Source organism: Argiope bruennichi, chromosome 5 (assembly GCF_947563725.1).
Source record: "Argiope bruennichi chromosome 5, qqArgBrue1.1, whole genome shotgun sequence".
Classification (NCBI taxonomy): Eukaryota; Metazoa; Arthropoda; class Arachnida; order Araneae; family Araneidae; genus Argiope; species Argiope bruennichi.
Genome location: NC_079155.1, coordinates 73699052 through 73712818, shown reverse-complemented (window position 1 = coordinate 73712818; position 13767 = coordinate 73699052). Strand labels below are relative to the sequence as shown.

Here is a 13767-nt window from a genome sequence, read left to right as displayed (position 1 = left end):
AGTTTCACAAAGAAATCATTAAAAATATTTAAGTTATTTCATTTATTTAAATATACTAAAATTAGAAAATAGAGATATGGATAATGTACTAAGTATTAGTACAGTATATATAGCAGTATTAATAGCAAGCACTTTAGTAATTTTAAGGCTGGTATTACATATTTGCAACGTATTCAGCAAAATTAAGAGTTTATCTCAAAAGGTTTCAAAAAAGTGATTTGTCTGAATGATTGCAAACTCGATTCAATTTATTATATATTTATTATAGAGAATTCGAGTTATATTCATGTATTATAATTAATAATCTTCTTGGGTTTAACATTTTCTAGAAATATCGTTTTTTTAATATACAAAATGCATTCTTAGGGAAGAAATAACAAAATAATTATAATAATCGGAAAAAAGTAAAATTGGAGTTTTACTGTTATTTTTGATAAATTAAACAAACCATTCATTGAAAGCAAATAATAATTTAAATTACAAATAAAAAGAGTTTTTAAAACACATTTTATTAGAAACTTTAAAAGTGAAATTGATTTTTTAAATCAAATGTAAGGAGTTAAAAACCATCTGGTGAATATTTGAGATACTGACAGAAATATTCTAAGTAAATTAGAATTTAAATTACATTTAATAAGCAATCACATTTAAATTCTATTCGATATTATAAATTTTATTGAGTTTTATAATAACTCAAAATATTTATCATATTGAACATTTTACAAAATCTGGTTTCGAATTCACAACTAGATGGTGTCTCTCAAATGCAATTATAATTTAAATAAAATAATTCGATTACGGATAATTAAAATAAAAATTAAATCAAAGCCAATGCTTGTGAGACGCTAACTGAAATATTCTAAGTAAAATAAAATTGTAATCATATTGTATTTTATTTCTAATCAATTTGTATTTTAATTTTGATTTTTAATGAATGATTGGAATTTTTCTTCCTCATGATATTAAACATGCTTTATTTTTTATTTAGTATTAATGCTATGTTTTTTATTTAGTATTAATGTTAATGTTTAGTATGTTTTTAATCTTTGGATTGGAGCTACAGATTTTTATATAAATAATATAAATTATAGTAATAAAATAAAAGTACGTTTTTAAAAATCTTATTGATCAATATTATTTTCTTCTGTTTTATCTTTAATGTATGGGACAATTCGTTACTAGATTAGGGAATGTTATAACTATTTTTCTCTAATTCGCATCAAGATTATACTTTTCATATGGGATAACAATTTAAATAAAATTAAACGAATTGCAAGTTAGAAAAATAACGAAAATGTTATCATGAGAACTAAGCTTCGAAAAAAATTCGGTTGTAGAAATGTAAAAAAAAGGGTAAAATGGAATTGTAAAAAAAAAAAAATCGATTGCAGATATTTTTTTTTATGAAATAAAGTAAGTCAAATTAAAAGTGTAGAATTATTTTTAAATATTGAGCTGAATGAATATTTTTTATCTTATTTGAGAATAGAATTATTATACACCAAAGAAATAAGAGTTTAAACATCTTGCAGCATATTTTTATTTCATAGTTTGAAACGTGAATACAACAGGATGCTTTTATTCTAAAGACTTGATATGATCTTTAGGGAATAATAATTCTTTTCTAAAGTCGATAGAAAATCCCATCTATTGAAAAAGTAGAAAACTTTGAATATACAAGAAGATGAATGTGTTTTGGAAAATTTTATTCTATGGATCAATGAAAAGGATAAAAAATGTATTGTAAAAATAGTAGGTGGAAGCGTAAAACTGGTTTTAGAAGATCTCGCATTTCAAATATTTATTTTAAAAATTAATGGATATATTTCAAATAATTGAAATTTCTTGAATTCAACGTTTTTGTAATATCATTAAAAGACTTATATTATGATGATTTTTTCCTTAATTATTTTTAATATTTTATTATATTAAAACTTCTTCAAAGAATAATTTAAAGTTTCTACATTTATAACAGTATAAAAAAATACAAATTATAGTCTTATGGAATTAATTATTGCTCACATGGAATTCATTAATGGCAACATATGATTTATTCTTTGTTCTTATTTAAAATTTTAAAATAGGAAGAAGAAAATGAGATTATAACAGTTAAGAAAATTTAAAACTATAATTCAGATGACTTACATATTTCGATTCGTCATGTGATTGTTCATTTTCCTATTCATAGCAAAACTTAAAGTAAAATATGCTCGATTTTATAAAGAAATCTTCTAAAAATATTCGATAACTGTAATTTCCTAAATCTTTTACAAGTCTCTATATAAATCTCTAGATATAATAAGCAAATATCAGCATGCATTGGCTTTCTATTGGATATGCCGTCAGACTTAAAGCTACAAAGTTTGTCTTAAGCCTACTTTCAAAGGTTCGAATGCGCAGTCATGTTCTGATTTTTAAATTTTAATTAATTAAAAAAATAAAGTTTCACCTTCACTTTTCGAAAATATCGCAAAGTGGTATTTTCGAAAAGTATTACACTACAAAATGTTTATTAAACTTTGTAAATTCGAAAGTTTTTTTATAATACAAATTTAGCTGCCGCACTGTTTTTTTCTTTCTTTTTAATAATTTCAAACCAATCAATAAAAAAGATCAATGCATTCCAACAATTTATATAAATAAAAGAACCAATACAATCGCTTGAATTGTTGCAATACTTCATATAAAATTAAAGAACCATATGAATATATATATAAATATTAACATTGCACTCAATATCAGTATTAACATTCAGAGAATGTCTGATAATTTTAACGCTAATAATTCTGCGATCAGATAATAATAAAAAAAATTAAGAAATAACAATTACAGAACTTTTTTTGAAGTTTTGAAATATTTAAGCTTTAATCAAAAAATATATAAGAAAAATTATTAAAAAATTGTTTCAGAAGAATATAACATTTTTTACTAGCTATAAAAGAAATGATTGACAAAAATGACACAAAATTACACAATTAATAAACACACACAGTTTATTACATTAAAACCATTATATTTAATATTCAAATCAATACTCAAAATTATTTACTACACAAATTTTCTAGGTTTCGACATTACGAAGAGGAAATTTAATGCCGAATTTCTTTTTTTTCCAACAGGAAACAATATAAGTTACATAAATTTCTTAATTAATAAAGATACACAACAGCGATTTTTCTCATATCATTTTATAAAAAACACTAAATACATAGCAGATCATTGATCTTTTATGAAATAATCCACGTGCTTAAATTTTTTCTATGTTTTCACATAAAATCTTTTTTTTAATATTTTGATCGTTGATTAACATTTTAAGACTTTTTTTCTTTCTTTGTCTTTTTTTATAAAATGTGTTTTTCATTTATTAATCAACTAATATTTTGGTTCATTTATTTTCGTGCTATTAATGATCTAAATAACATGCAAAAAATTATTGTGAAAAAAAGATATCCATGATTCTCCAATTTTTTTCAGAATAATTATTGAAAACTTTCTTTTAATTAATTTTCCTATATTTTCTTTTAGCAATATTAGCTGTTTTTATAAAATGCAAGCTTTATTTAGGATAAAATCGTCACGAACCTGTTTACAGCTAATTCAGTCTTTAAGAGTTTTTCTTCAAGTGTATATTAATTAACAGACTTTAAACAATATATTTTTATGATTTCTTTGATAGGACACTTTATTTTTAAGGTAAAGTGCATATAATGTTTCCTTAATGAATTGATGAAAGCCATGCAATTTTGTGCAGTTGTTGGATAAAAATTAAAAGTTTTAACATTAGAGTTGAGATATTTACAAGTGTTCTGTATTTTTTTTCTTTTAAAATTTTCATTTATAAAATGAAAGTTTAAAATTAAAATGCTTTCTTAAAATGCATAAATAATTCACAAATTGTTTCTTTTTTAATTTTTTTAATAAAAAAAGAAATTTGGTTTGAATTAAGTGTAACCAATGAGAAACTGTATTAATAATTTTAATTGGATGGAATTTTATTAACTAATTTTAAAATTTGAATTTTTCAATAATTTTAGTTTTTTGGTACCTTAAATTTTCTACCTATTATAATGTTAATGGCATCCCTTTTCATTTAATACACATTTTAAAACCGAATTTTTAGATTAATCAAATTATTCTTATGGTCTCCATCAACTTCAACTTGTTCAAGCTCATGGTTTCTCCACAATTATTTTTTCTTTTGCAATTTTCACTCGTGTTGTAAAAATTTAAAATTAGAATATTTTTTTTTTGGAAATTACACATACTTCAAAACAAAACGTTGGCGTTTTCACACGATGCTATGAATTTAAATGTACACTTAATAACCTGTCATTGGTCAATCATGTGAATGAAGTTAAGGCTAAAATTTACAAATAAAAATAAATATATCTAGCTCTCTTCGTTTTATCGTTATCATGCTTAATTATATTAGAAGAGCCGGCCAAACAGGTCTCCTCTGAATGGATTTTGCTGAAAATTTGATAGAAATCTATAATTCTATATAAGGACCGTATATCAAATTCCACCATTCTAATTATTTTTGTCACAGACAGACATTTTCCAAAAAATGTGCTTTTCTAACGCAGGGATATCTAAAACGTGGAGACTTGTCGAAATCTGGAGTTCAAATTTTTTGACTAATTTTTTCTATACTTGCTCTAGACTTCGTATGCAAGAAAGTAAAAAAAATATATATATATATAATATATTTGAGTGCAATTCTGTCTAAGTCAATAAAAAAATAATCGTAAATCTCATTGCAAATATGAAATATTTGCATCTCTATCTTATTTAATCGTGATTTGTCTGTCTTTCAGACTATAGACAAATCATTATTAAGTTCGAAATAATATGCGAATACGTGAAGTTCATTGTTGGCATAGATAGATTATTTGAATGGCAATATAAATTTCTGACTGAATTTACTTCACCATGTAGAAATTCACCCAAAACTCATTATCTCTCATGAAATCATTCACTCTCTATTTCTTCTTTCAACAGATGGTTGATGACGACGGATCTCTTGACAATGCTCTTCTCAACTACCTGTTTGCTCGTCAAATGGTGAATCGTTTGAGAAACAACATGGATGTCACAGACCTCCAGAGGAAACGATCTTATTGGAAGCAGTGTGCTTTCAATGCGGTCTCCTGTTTTGGAAAGAAATAACTTCTAAAATCCTCTTTTCTTTCGATCAGCAAAAAGGAACATTTGTCACCGGATATTTATCATAAATGTCTCTAATTTATTTTTCAGCAAAATTAGAATAGAATTTGACATTCATCATGCCCCTATAAGGAATTGAATTCCCTTAATTTCTTATGTAAAATCTTTTCAAGATTCTTCTAATGATTTCATACTTGCATGCTTTATATTAATAATAAATTATTAAATATGTATTATTCTGCATTGATTTCTTTTCATGTATATCTTGCTATTCATATCCTATATTCAGTATTTCTCAATTCTTTTATTATGTTTCTTCCCAACCGTCTTTGTCATTATTGTTCATCCTTCTGTATTTTGTTATTAAAAAATTGTAGAAAACAACTTATTTTTTTCTCTTCCGCTTGGCATGTATTATTGTAAAACACATACTGCATTAAAAAATACGAGTAAAGCAATGAAGCATATCGGATCACTTGATATTTTGATTTTACTGTGTTACTAACCCAAATAATGAACATACAATTCATCACCATTTAAGCTATATACATTTTAATACATCTGAAATTCAAAAGACGATGAGGTTTCAACTATTATATAATTCGGAACGTTTTAAAATACAACATTTAATTTTAACTTATGTGACTATGTTTGAGATAAATTTTTTCAACACTATTTTTAATCAATACTAATAATAAAAGTGAATGTGTGAATATGCATGCATGGTATGTATATATTGGCATTCTAGATGCCAGATAGTTTGATCTACAGCTGCCAAATTCGTAACATATATGCCTTAGATGGTCAGAATGTGCATCTTGAAGCGATTTGTTTGAAATTTTAATTAAAACTTTAATTAAATAAAAATCACATACAATTACTATACAAGAATAATTTTTAGACCATCCTAAAATTACAAAAATTATAATTTCGGCGATTTCAATTTAATTGTTAAATAAATATTTCCTGAATTTTGGCCTTTTTTTTAAAAAAAATTTTTAATATATATCAAAAGAATTATTTTTTCAATGATTGCAATTTTATACTCTAGAACTCAATTTTTGAAAACATATTTTAAGCATATTTTCCTACAAGAATTGTAAGAATTATGAGCAAATATTAAACGTATCACGAATGATAATACAAAAACATAAGAATTCTGAGAAGCTACCAAATATATTTATAAATAATATGTAAAATTTGCAGACTTATTTCTGTTTTTGATTTACAGAGCGAATTACCATCACGCCCTTAATGAAAATCATTATTGGCAAAGCAAATTTCAAGAAAGCAAACGCCTTATTAAGCTAATTTTGGAAATAATCTGAAAAAAAAAGATTTTAATTTATACATATATAGTGAAAAAATGCAAGCATTATTTTTTTTTAACGAACTTTAGGGGAGCTGACAGAAAATAAGGGAAATACATATTAAAATGAATAGAAAGCAGGAATTTAAAATAATATGGATTTATATAACTATGAACATATGAAGATTAAACATATTTTAGTGAATAATCCATTTAGACTAAATTATACAAAATGTTTAGTTAAAAATTTTAGAGATAATTAGCCCTGGTGATGCAGCTGATTGCCAGAAGCGGCAAGTTCTTTATTAAAATAATTTTAGAAACATTTATGAAACAAAAATATAAATTAACAGTATTTTAAAAACAGGCAGAAGGTTTAAAAAAACACAAAAAAACAAGGATATAAAGCTAACTTTCTTGTGTTGAAATTTATTAAATCATTTTTCAGAATATTCTAGATAATTTAAGAAATATATTACCTGGCTCCTCAACTAAGAAATAAACCGTATTTTTAGCCAGTTTTTAAATACTAGGTTCTATAGATAAATAACATAAATTTTACAATTTTCTTCGCATTATGAAGTCTAGTAAATATAGAACAATAGTAAAATATTTTATTATATATTACTAAAATATCATAATATATATTACTTATTATATAATTCAGGAACTAAAAAATGACATATCGAATAATAATTGTAACCAAATCTGAACAAAAAATATGCTTTGAATTTTATATTATGAGTTTTCAATAATGTAACAGTTGACTATTAACAGTTTGACGCAACAGTTCCACAATTTCATCATTTTTTCAGCGTCTTTTCAACATATCTTCAACATTGGAAACTATCTAAGTAAACCCCTTTAACAGAACAAAAATAATTTTTGCATAAGTACATTACAAACATATTTATATCGATCCTAATTATCATTCTAGTTCTTGATTGCATTTGAAACTATCGGAAATTCCATTTTTAAATGTCCTCTTTATATTAATTTGGAGAGCAAAATGTCATTTCTAAGATTTCTTTAATTTTTTTCTTCTTTCATACAGCTTAATAGTTTAGTTCTTTATTTTTGAAATTTTATATTATCTCCAGAAACAGACGATTTTAATAATTTAATTTGCAACAACATATTATTTATTTATAATTATTTCTTTTTCAGATTATTTTAATATTTTCTTTGCATTTTTATTCATCTTTGATGTATTCACATCAAAGATGCATATGTTAGGTTTTATTTGAGTGAAGTTATAGATAAAAAATTAGAATTTCTTCATTTTTCTTCATTAACATTATTTACATATTATCTCACTCTAAATATGAATACGTTAGCTGTGTCTGAATGTATGCATTTGTGTGTGTGCTATATTTAGTAAAACATCAAACGCATATGTCGAACAAACGCAAACATCATGACTACATATGTGAAATACAACAGTTTCATGGATATATAGAAGCTCTCAAAAAATGAAAACTCTTTACAACTGCAAGAAAATTCATTAAACAATTTTTTAAAAAACTCCTACACTAAAGGAGGAATTATAAAACTATAATCTACTTTTGTTCAGTACTTAATAATAATATTAAACACAAAGAAATAATCATTTAGTAACTACATAAAATATCATAAGCACTGAGCCACTAAGTACTTAAAAATATTATTATTTAAAAAGTATGTTTTCAGGTTATTCTGAGAAAATTAATACTATATTTTCTTCTAAAGAAAAAATAATTAATTAAATTCTTTATTTCAAGATAATAATAAGAAAATTTCCCTCAACACTCAGAAAAGAATAATTGATTTACATTTTAATAGAAATGTAAAGAATAAAAAATTACTTGTTCTATAAAATAAATTACTTGAATATTTGTAGATTCTTAAACTTATACAATAAATGAATGCTCAGAAATATTGTTTTTTGCCAAATATAAAAATTGAAAAAAAAAGAAAAGATTAAAAGAAATTCACTTATTTAATAGCTTATTTAGAATAACGAGCTCCAACTTATTAGCTATAATGACTTTTTTTTTTAAACCTAAAAAAAATCTGCAATCTTTTAAGCATGTTTATGATTAAAACGGCTTAAAATATAGTAATTAGTTGAAAAAAAAGCGGTAATTTGGAAGCATTTGTTTGTTTTATTTTTATTGAGTTTTAATTGTAGGAGTAAGTCATTCGTTGAATTCAGTGCTTCTTACAGCAAAAGATGTTTTAGATTATTTATTAATTCTTTTTTTAATGCTTGGAACAAATAGATTTTTTCACAAAACTATTTTTTGAAATAAATGCTAAAATATATTTCAGAAACTTTTATTTCGAATTTTTAAAAGGTGTTGAAAAAACATAGTTATTTATAATTTAAAAGGAAGGTCTGTTTTCTACTAAGTGCTTTTAATGTTACGACATTTATATTTTTTAGTAAATATTCTTCGATTCGGTTAAGATTTTGAATTAAATAGATTAAAAATAAAATGTGCCTTTTTCAAAAAAAATGTAGGAGAGACTCGAAATTACTCCACCTTAAAGAAAAATTACATTGTTCGATATTAAATAAAAAATAAAAATAAACAAATAAAGAGATTAATTAGCTTTACTGAATTAAAATCAAAAATGTACTTTACCAAAGATTAAAAAGGTTTTTATCACTATTTAAAAAGGAATTTTTTAAAAACTATTCTTAATGGCATAATTACCTTTGTATCGAATTAATACCACTACAATTCTTCTTATGTACAGCCAACCACTCCAATACAAGCTATATGGATAGGATTATTTCCATCAAACAATTCGGTAAATGGCGCCATTCACTTTCAAACTATAAAAAATGGATTTCAGCTAAAACTGGAAGAAATAAATATCAATGAACCTTAGATTATTTTATTTTACAATCGTTTTTAGAAATATAATTAGAAATCAAATGCTTTTCAGATTTTCTAAACATGATAAATTTATTTTAAGGGTCGATTACATTTTTGTTGCTATCAGTAAAACTGTTATATCAGACAAAAGTCATATTTATAATTATAGGCAGAATAATTGAGCCCTTTCGCAACATGAAGCGAACTGATATGGCAAAAGTGTCTTATAAAAGTAGTTTGACATCTGGGCCATATTCTTCCCAAATTATACAAATATCAATGATTTTTGAGAGAAAATACTAAGCGCATCTTTACTGAGTTATCATCACACGTGTCCTTTTCATCTAAATCGTCTTTGACTATAGAACATATTTACGAAATGATAATCGACGACTGCAGATCTCTTTTTTAAATCAATCTCACAGAATATACACTCTAAAAATATATTAATTTCTCATAATATATTACATTTCTCGGCTACTTATTTATTTATTCAACAAACTTAGGAAATTTAAAAACTTTTAACTGAACAATAATAACAAATGAAAGTGAAAATTGTGATAACAATATATTACAACATTTAAAATTAAATTCATTTTCAATAAATTTTATGATCTCCATTTCATGAAATTAACTGCAATCTATAATCTGAAAATAATTATGAATCTGTCTATGTCTGTTTTCCCCAAACACACATATGGGAATTTAAACATGCGCAATTTCATTTCATTATAAACAAATGAATATGATCTTGGATACAATTGGTTAAGTATCTGATCAATAATTTGAAGGTATGGTAAATTATTTTTGAACATTTCGTCCATTGACATACTTACAAATTATGAGTTAAAATAATATATATAAAAAACTTATGATTTATATATTATTTTTGTATTGTTTGTTATAATAACAAATTTCAACGGCAACCCAGTATGTCTAAAATCTTTTTACTGTATTTAAAAATGCTTTCTAATCAACACTTTGCATATTGGATATTTTACAACAAAAGATATAAAAATTATGTAAACAATAATTAGATAATTATATTTTATTTCCTTATTACTTAATTTTTAATACTTAAAATTGTATCAACACTTAGCATTATTATATGCATATGTTTTAATAGGATTAATTATACAAACATGAAAGACTATTATGCCTTTTCTATCTCAAAATTCAATTACAAGAATTCAAAATCCTTATATGTTATTGCATAAAATTCGAATTTATAAATAATTCAAATAACTGTTTAAAAATTCAAAAACAAGACAAGACATACAAACCTTCTTAATAAAAAAAAAACATAAAAATATACAAATGCAAACTTTGTATACGTAGTAACCGAGAAGGATTATTAATTGAGCTTTATAAATGAAATTAATTTGGAAGAAATATCTGCTGGAAATATCTAGACATAAAAGATGAAACAATATCAAAACGCGAAGAAACAAACTAATACTCTGAAGCGACGCCCTGTAAACATCTTGGAATCATTTGAATCTCTATGACACCTGTAGAATGGCTAATACTATATTATAAAGAATTTAAAACAAAGCCTCCAGCTTGTTACTTTTCATAATAAAAATATTTAAAAAAATTAGAAATAATTCTATTTGCTCAAGATTGAATACAACATTGTCAGACAATTAAAAAACAAAATTAAAAAAAAAAATCCTTAAAAAAATTTACAACGAAAATAAATTGTAAAAAAATAGCAGCCCGATTCTTTGCGTATAGATATATCTAAATTATCAGGAGTATTAAAGGTAGAGCATTCATCACAACCAAATTTTGTACACATATTCTTATGAGTAGAAGATATTAATGTCTGAAGAAAAACATATTTCATATTTTGACTAATATGAGGAGAGAAAGAACGGTACTGTTATGTAAAGTTTATAAAATGGAAAATTCTTTTTAAAAATTTTAAGTTAATTCTTTGCAACTATATGCAAATATTCAGGACATTATAAAGAAACATTTTTGTACAGGATACGATTATTTTGTACAGTGAACTGTAGGAGGAGATGATACATCGCAACGACATTTGTATACATGCTCTTATGAACATGAAGTATTGATATATGGAAAAAAATCATATTTTGACTGAGAGACGAAGAAAAGGAATGGCGCTGCTGTTTTGCTTATTCTTCAAAAATTTCATAAAAGAAATTTTTTTGTAAGAAAATGAGAAGTTATTAAAATTCACTTGCATTATTTCTTTTATTCTGTGCAATTTTTAATGAAAGAAAATCTAGTTTTCTTTATAGTGCAATTGACTTTTAGAAACATAATTCACCGATTAAAAAGTTTGAAATTATTTAATAAAATGATATGAAATGGCATAAAAAAAGTACTTTTGTAACTATAGAAAAGCTCCTCTCATTTTTTTTTATAAAGTAAGAAATCGAAGCAGGTTTTCTTTACCTTTTAGAATCATAATACATTGAATGAAATGAAAAGACGAATTTTTAATAAAATATATACAATAAAAAGAGACCGGATATAATGCTACATATGCTTAAAAGTAAGCTTATTTAAAAGTATAAAATGTTTTGATATTTGTATCAATACAACCCATGAGATACTAAATATTCCTAAGGCATAATTTTTTATTGCTGTTGAAGTTAAAAAGAAAGGAGAGAGTAACGTTAAAATTAAATTCGTTTTTGTCATTTATCTAAAATTCTTTCAGCTTTTACATCGAGAAGAAATTAATCACTGTAAAATTAAAAAAAATAATAATAATGACTTTCTATGTCTGAAATAGAGTAAAAAAAATAAAAATCTAGTGGTAATGCTATTGATTTTTTTTTTCAAATGAACGAATCGAGTTTTGGCAGTGCAGGAACATTTCCATTGAAAAGTATTTTTTTTTAGTTAAGATTAATGCTACTTTACTTAAAAGAAGAAGAAATAAAATACTAAGGTTATAGACCGTTACTGTAAATTCAATGCATCATTTTCTGGAACTATCATTATTTGCTAGTAACATCAATTTAATACTTTCATTTACCATATTAATTTATGTAAGCTTATTTCGAAGAATCAAGATAGATAACCTTCTAAAAATTTATTAAAGCTAAATAACCAAATACATAAATTAACTTTTAACTTACATTTTTGCATACACTATTTCTTATCTGAACGTTTATTCCCATTTTCGGAATCATTCACACAACCATATACTTTAAAATAAATACCTGCTTTAAACTTTGGCATTTCCGTAACTAAAATAAACTAAGCCTTAAAAATAATTTTACAATGAGATTCTTAGTAATAAATTTTAAATACGAAGATTTACCCATTCAAAATATTAGCAAAATATATTTAATTGAAATTAACAATGAATGCGCATAATGAAGTTCGAATTGGTACTATATTTGTGTTTTCGTATGCCCTCAACCTTGACCAATCTGCTGCGTCTTATAATTTTCTAAAACTTTAAAATAATTATCCTTATAGCACAAAATATTGTAAACACAAAATAATAAATAACCTTAATAAAATAATTAATATAAACACAAAAATCCAAAATCCGCCCGAAAATGTCAAAAAGGCTCGAAAATAAATAACGACACATTGTTCTACTCAAAAGCACAAATACACGGTAGCAAAACACTTATACATGGTCTAGATGCCCATGGATATAGAAGTATAGTATTTTCAGTAGTAAACAGCAGCATCCAAGCGGCAGTTTGCTATTAAATAATCACTGCACAAAGCATTCTTAGAGATAACTCGATTAACTGCCGACTTCTGGCTGAGAACAAACAGGGAATTCGAAACAGGATTCTGGGAAAAATGCTGTAAATAAATTCATAAAAGAAATATTGCCAAAAAACAGGATTATTCAGAGTTTTTCATTTTTATATTTACAGTTGCGAAATCCGTAGCCAAGTCGCCAATTGGTCATCAAGATCGAAGATCGCTGATACGGCATCCTTTTAACAACCACTACTAAATCTGTAAAGCTATCTTTCTTACCTAGAGACTTACTGCGCAGAGAAACAATACTATAAATTCTTAAGAAAATTGTTTGATAATCTCATTAATGTCAGTTGATATTCTGAATGTCGAATAGACAATATCTTTAAAATATTGTAAAAATGCTGTTGAGCATTTTGTGTTAAAAAAGATCATTCGAACTTGGATTTTAGAGACTTCTTCTGAACAGTTAGCCATGAAAATTTATATAGTGGCCAGTATGGATAAACTATTGCACGAGCTATGGTTAACAAAATTGCAGCATCAATTGAACAACAAACATGTGTGACTTTTTAGAAAGGTCGTATCACTAATACATTACGATTTAAATCATCTTTGGATTTCATGTGTTGCAAATCTCAAATTTGTTATTGACAGAATAAGTGAATGAAACTATTTCTTTAGATATATAGATAGTTAGATTTATTGCGACTGCAGAAA

The 13767-nt window shown here is 24.6% G+C and overlaps 1 protein-coding gene across 1 annotated transcript in view; it reads left to right on the top strand.

The window, feature by feature from the left end:
• The window catches only part of LOC129969359 (prohormone-1-like), a 103162-nt gene extending 97666 nt beyond the window's left edge, over positions 1–5496 (top strand). The window contains exon 3 of the mRNA XM_056083901.1: positions 5002–5496. Within this exon, the coding sequence (XP_055939876.1) occupies positions 5002–5169 (168 nt within the window). The 3' untranslated portion in view covers positions 5170–5496. The remainder of the gene's footprint in view (positions 1–5001) is intronic.
• Positions 5497–13767: the final 8271 nt, after the last annotated feature.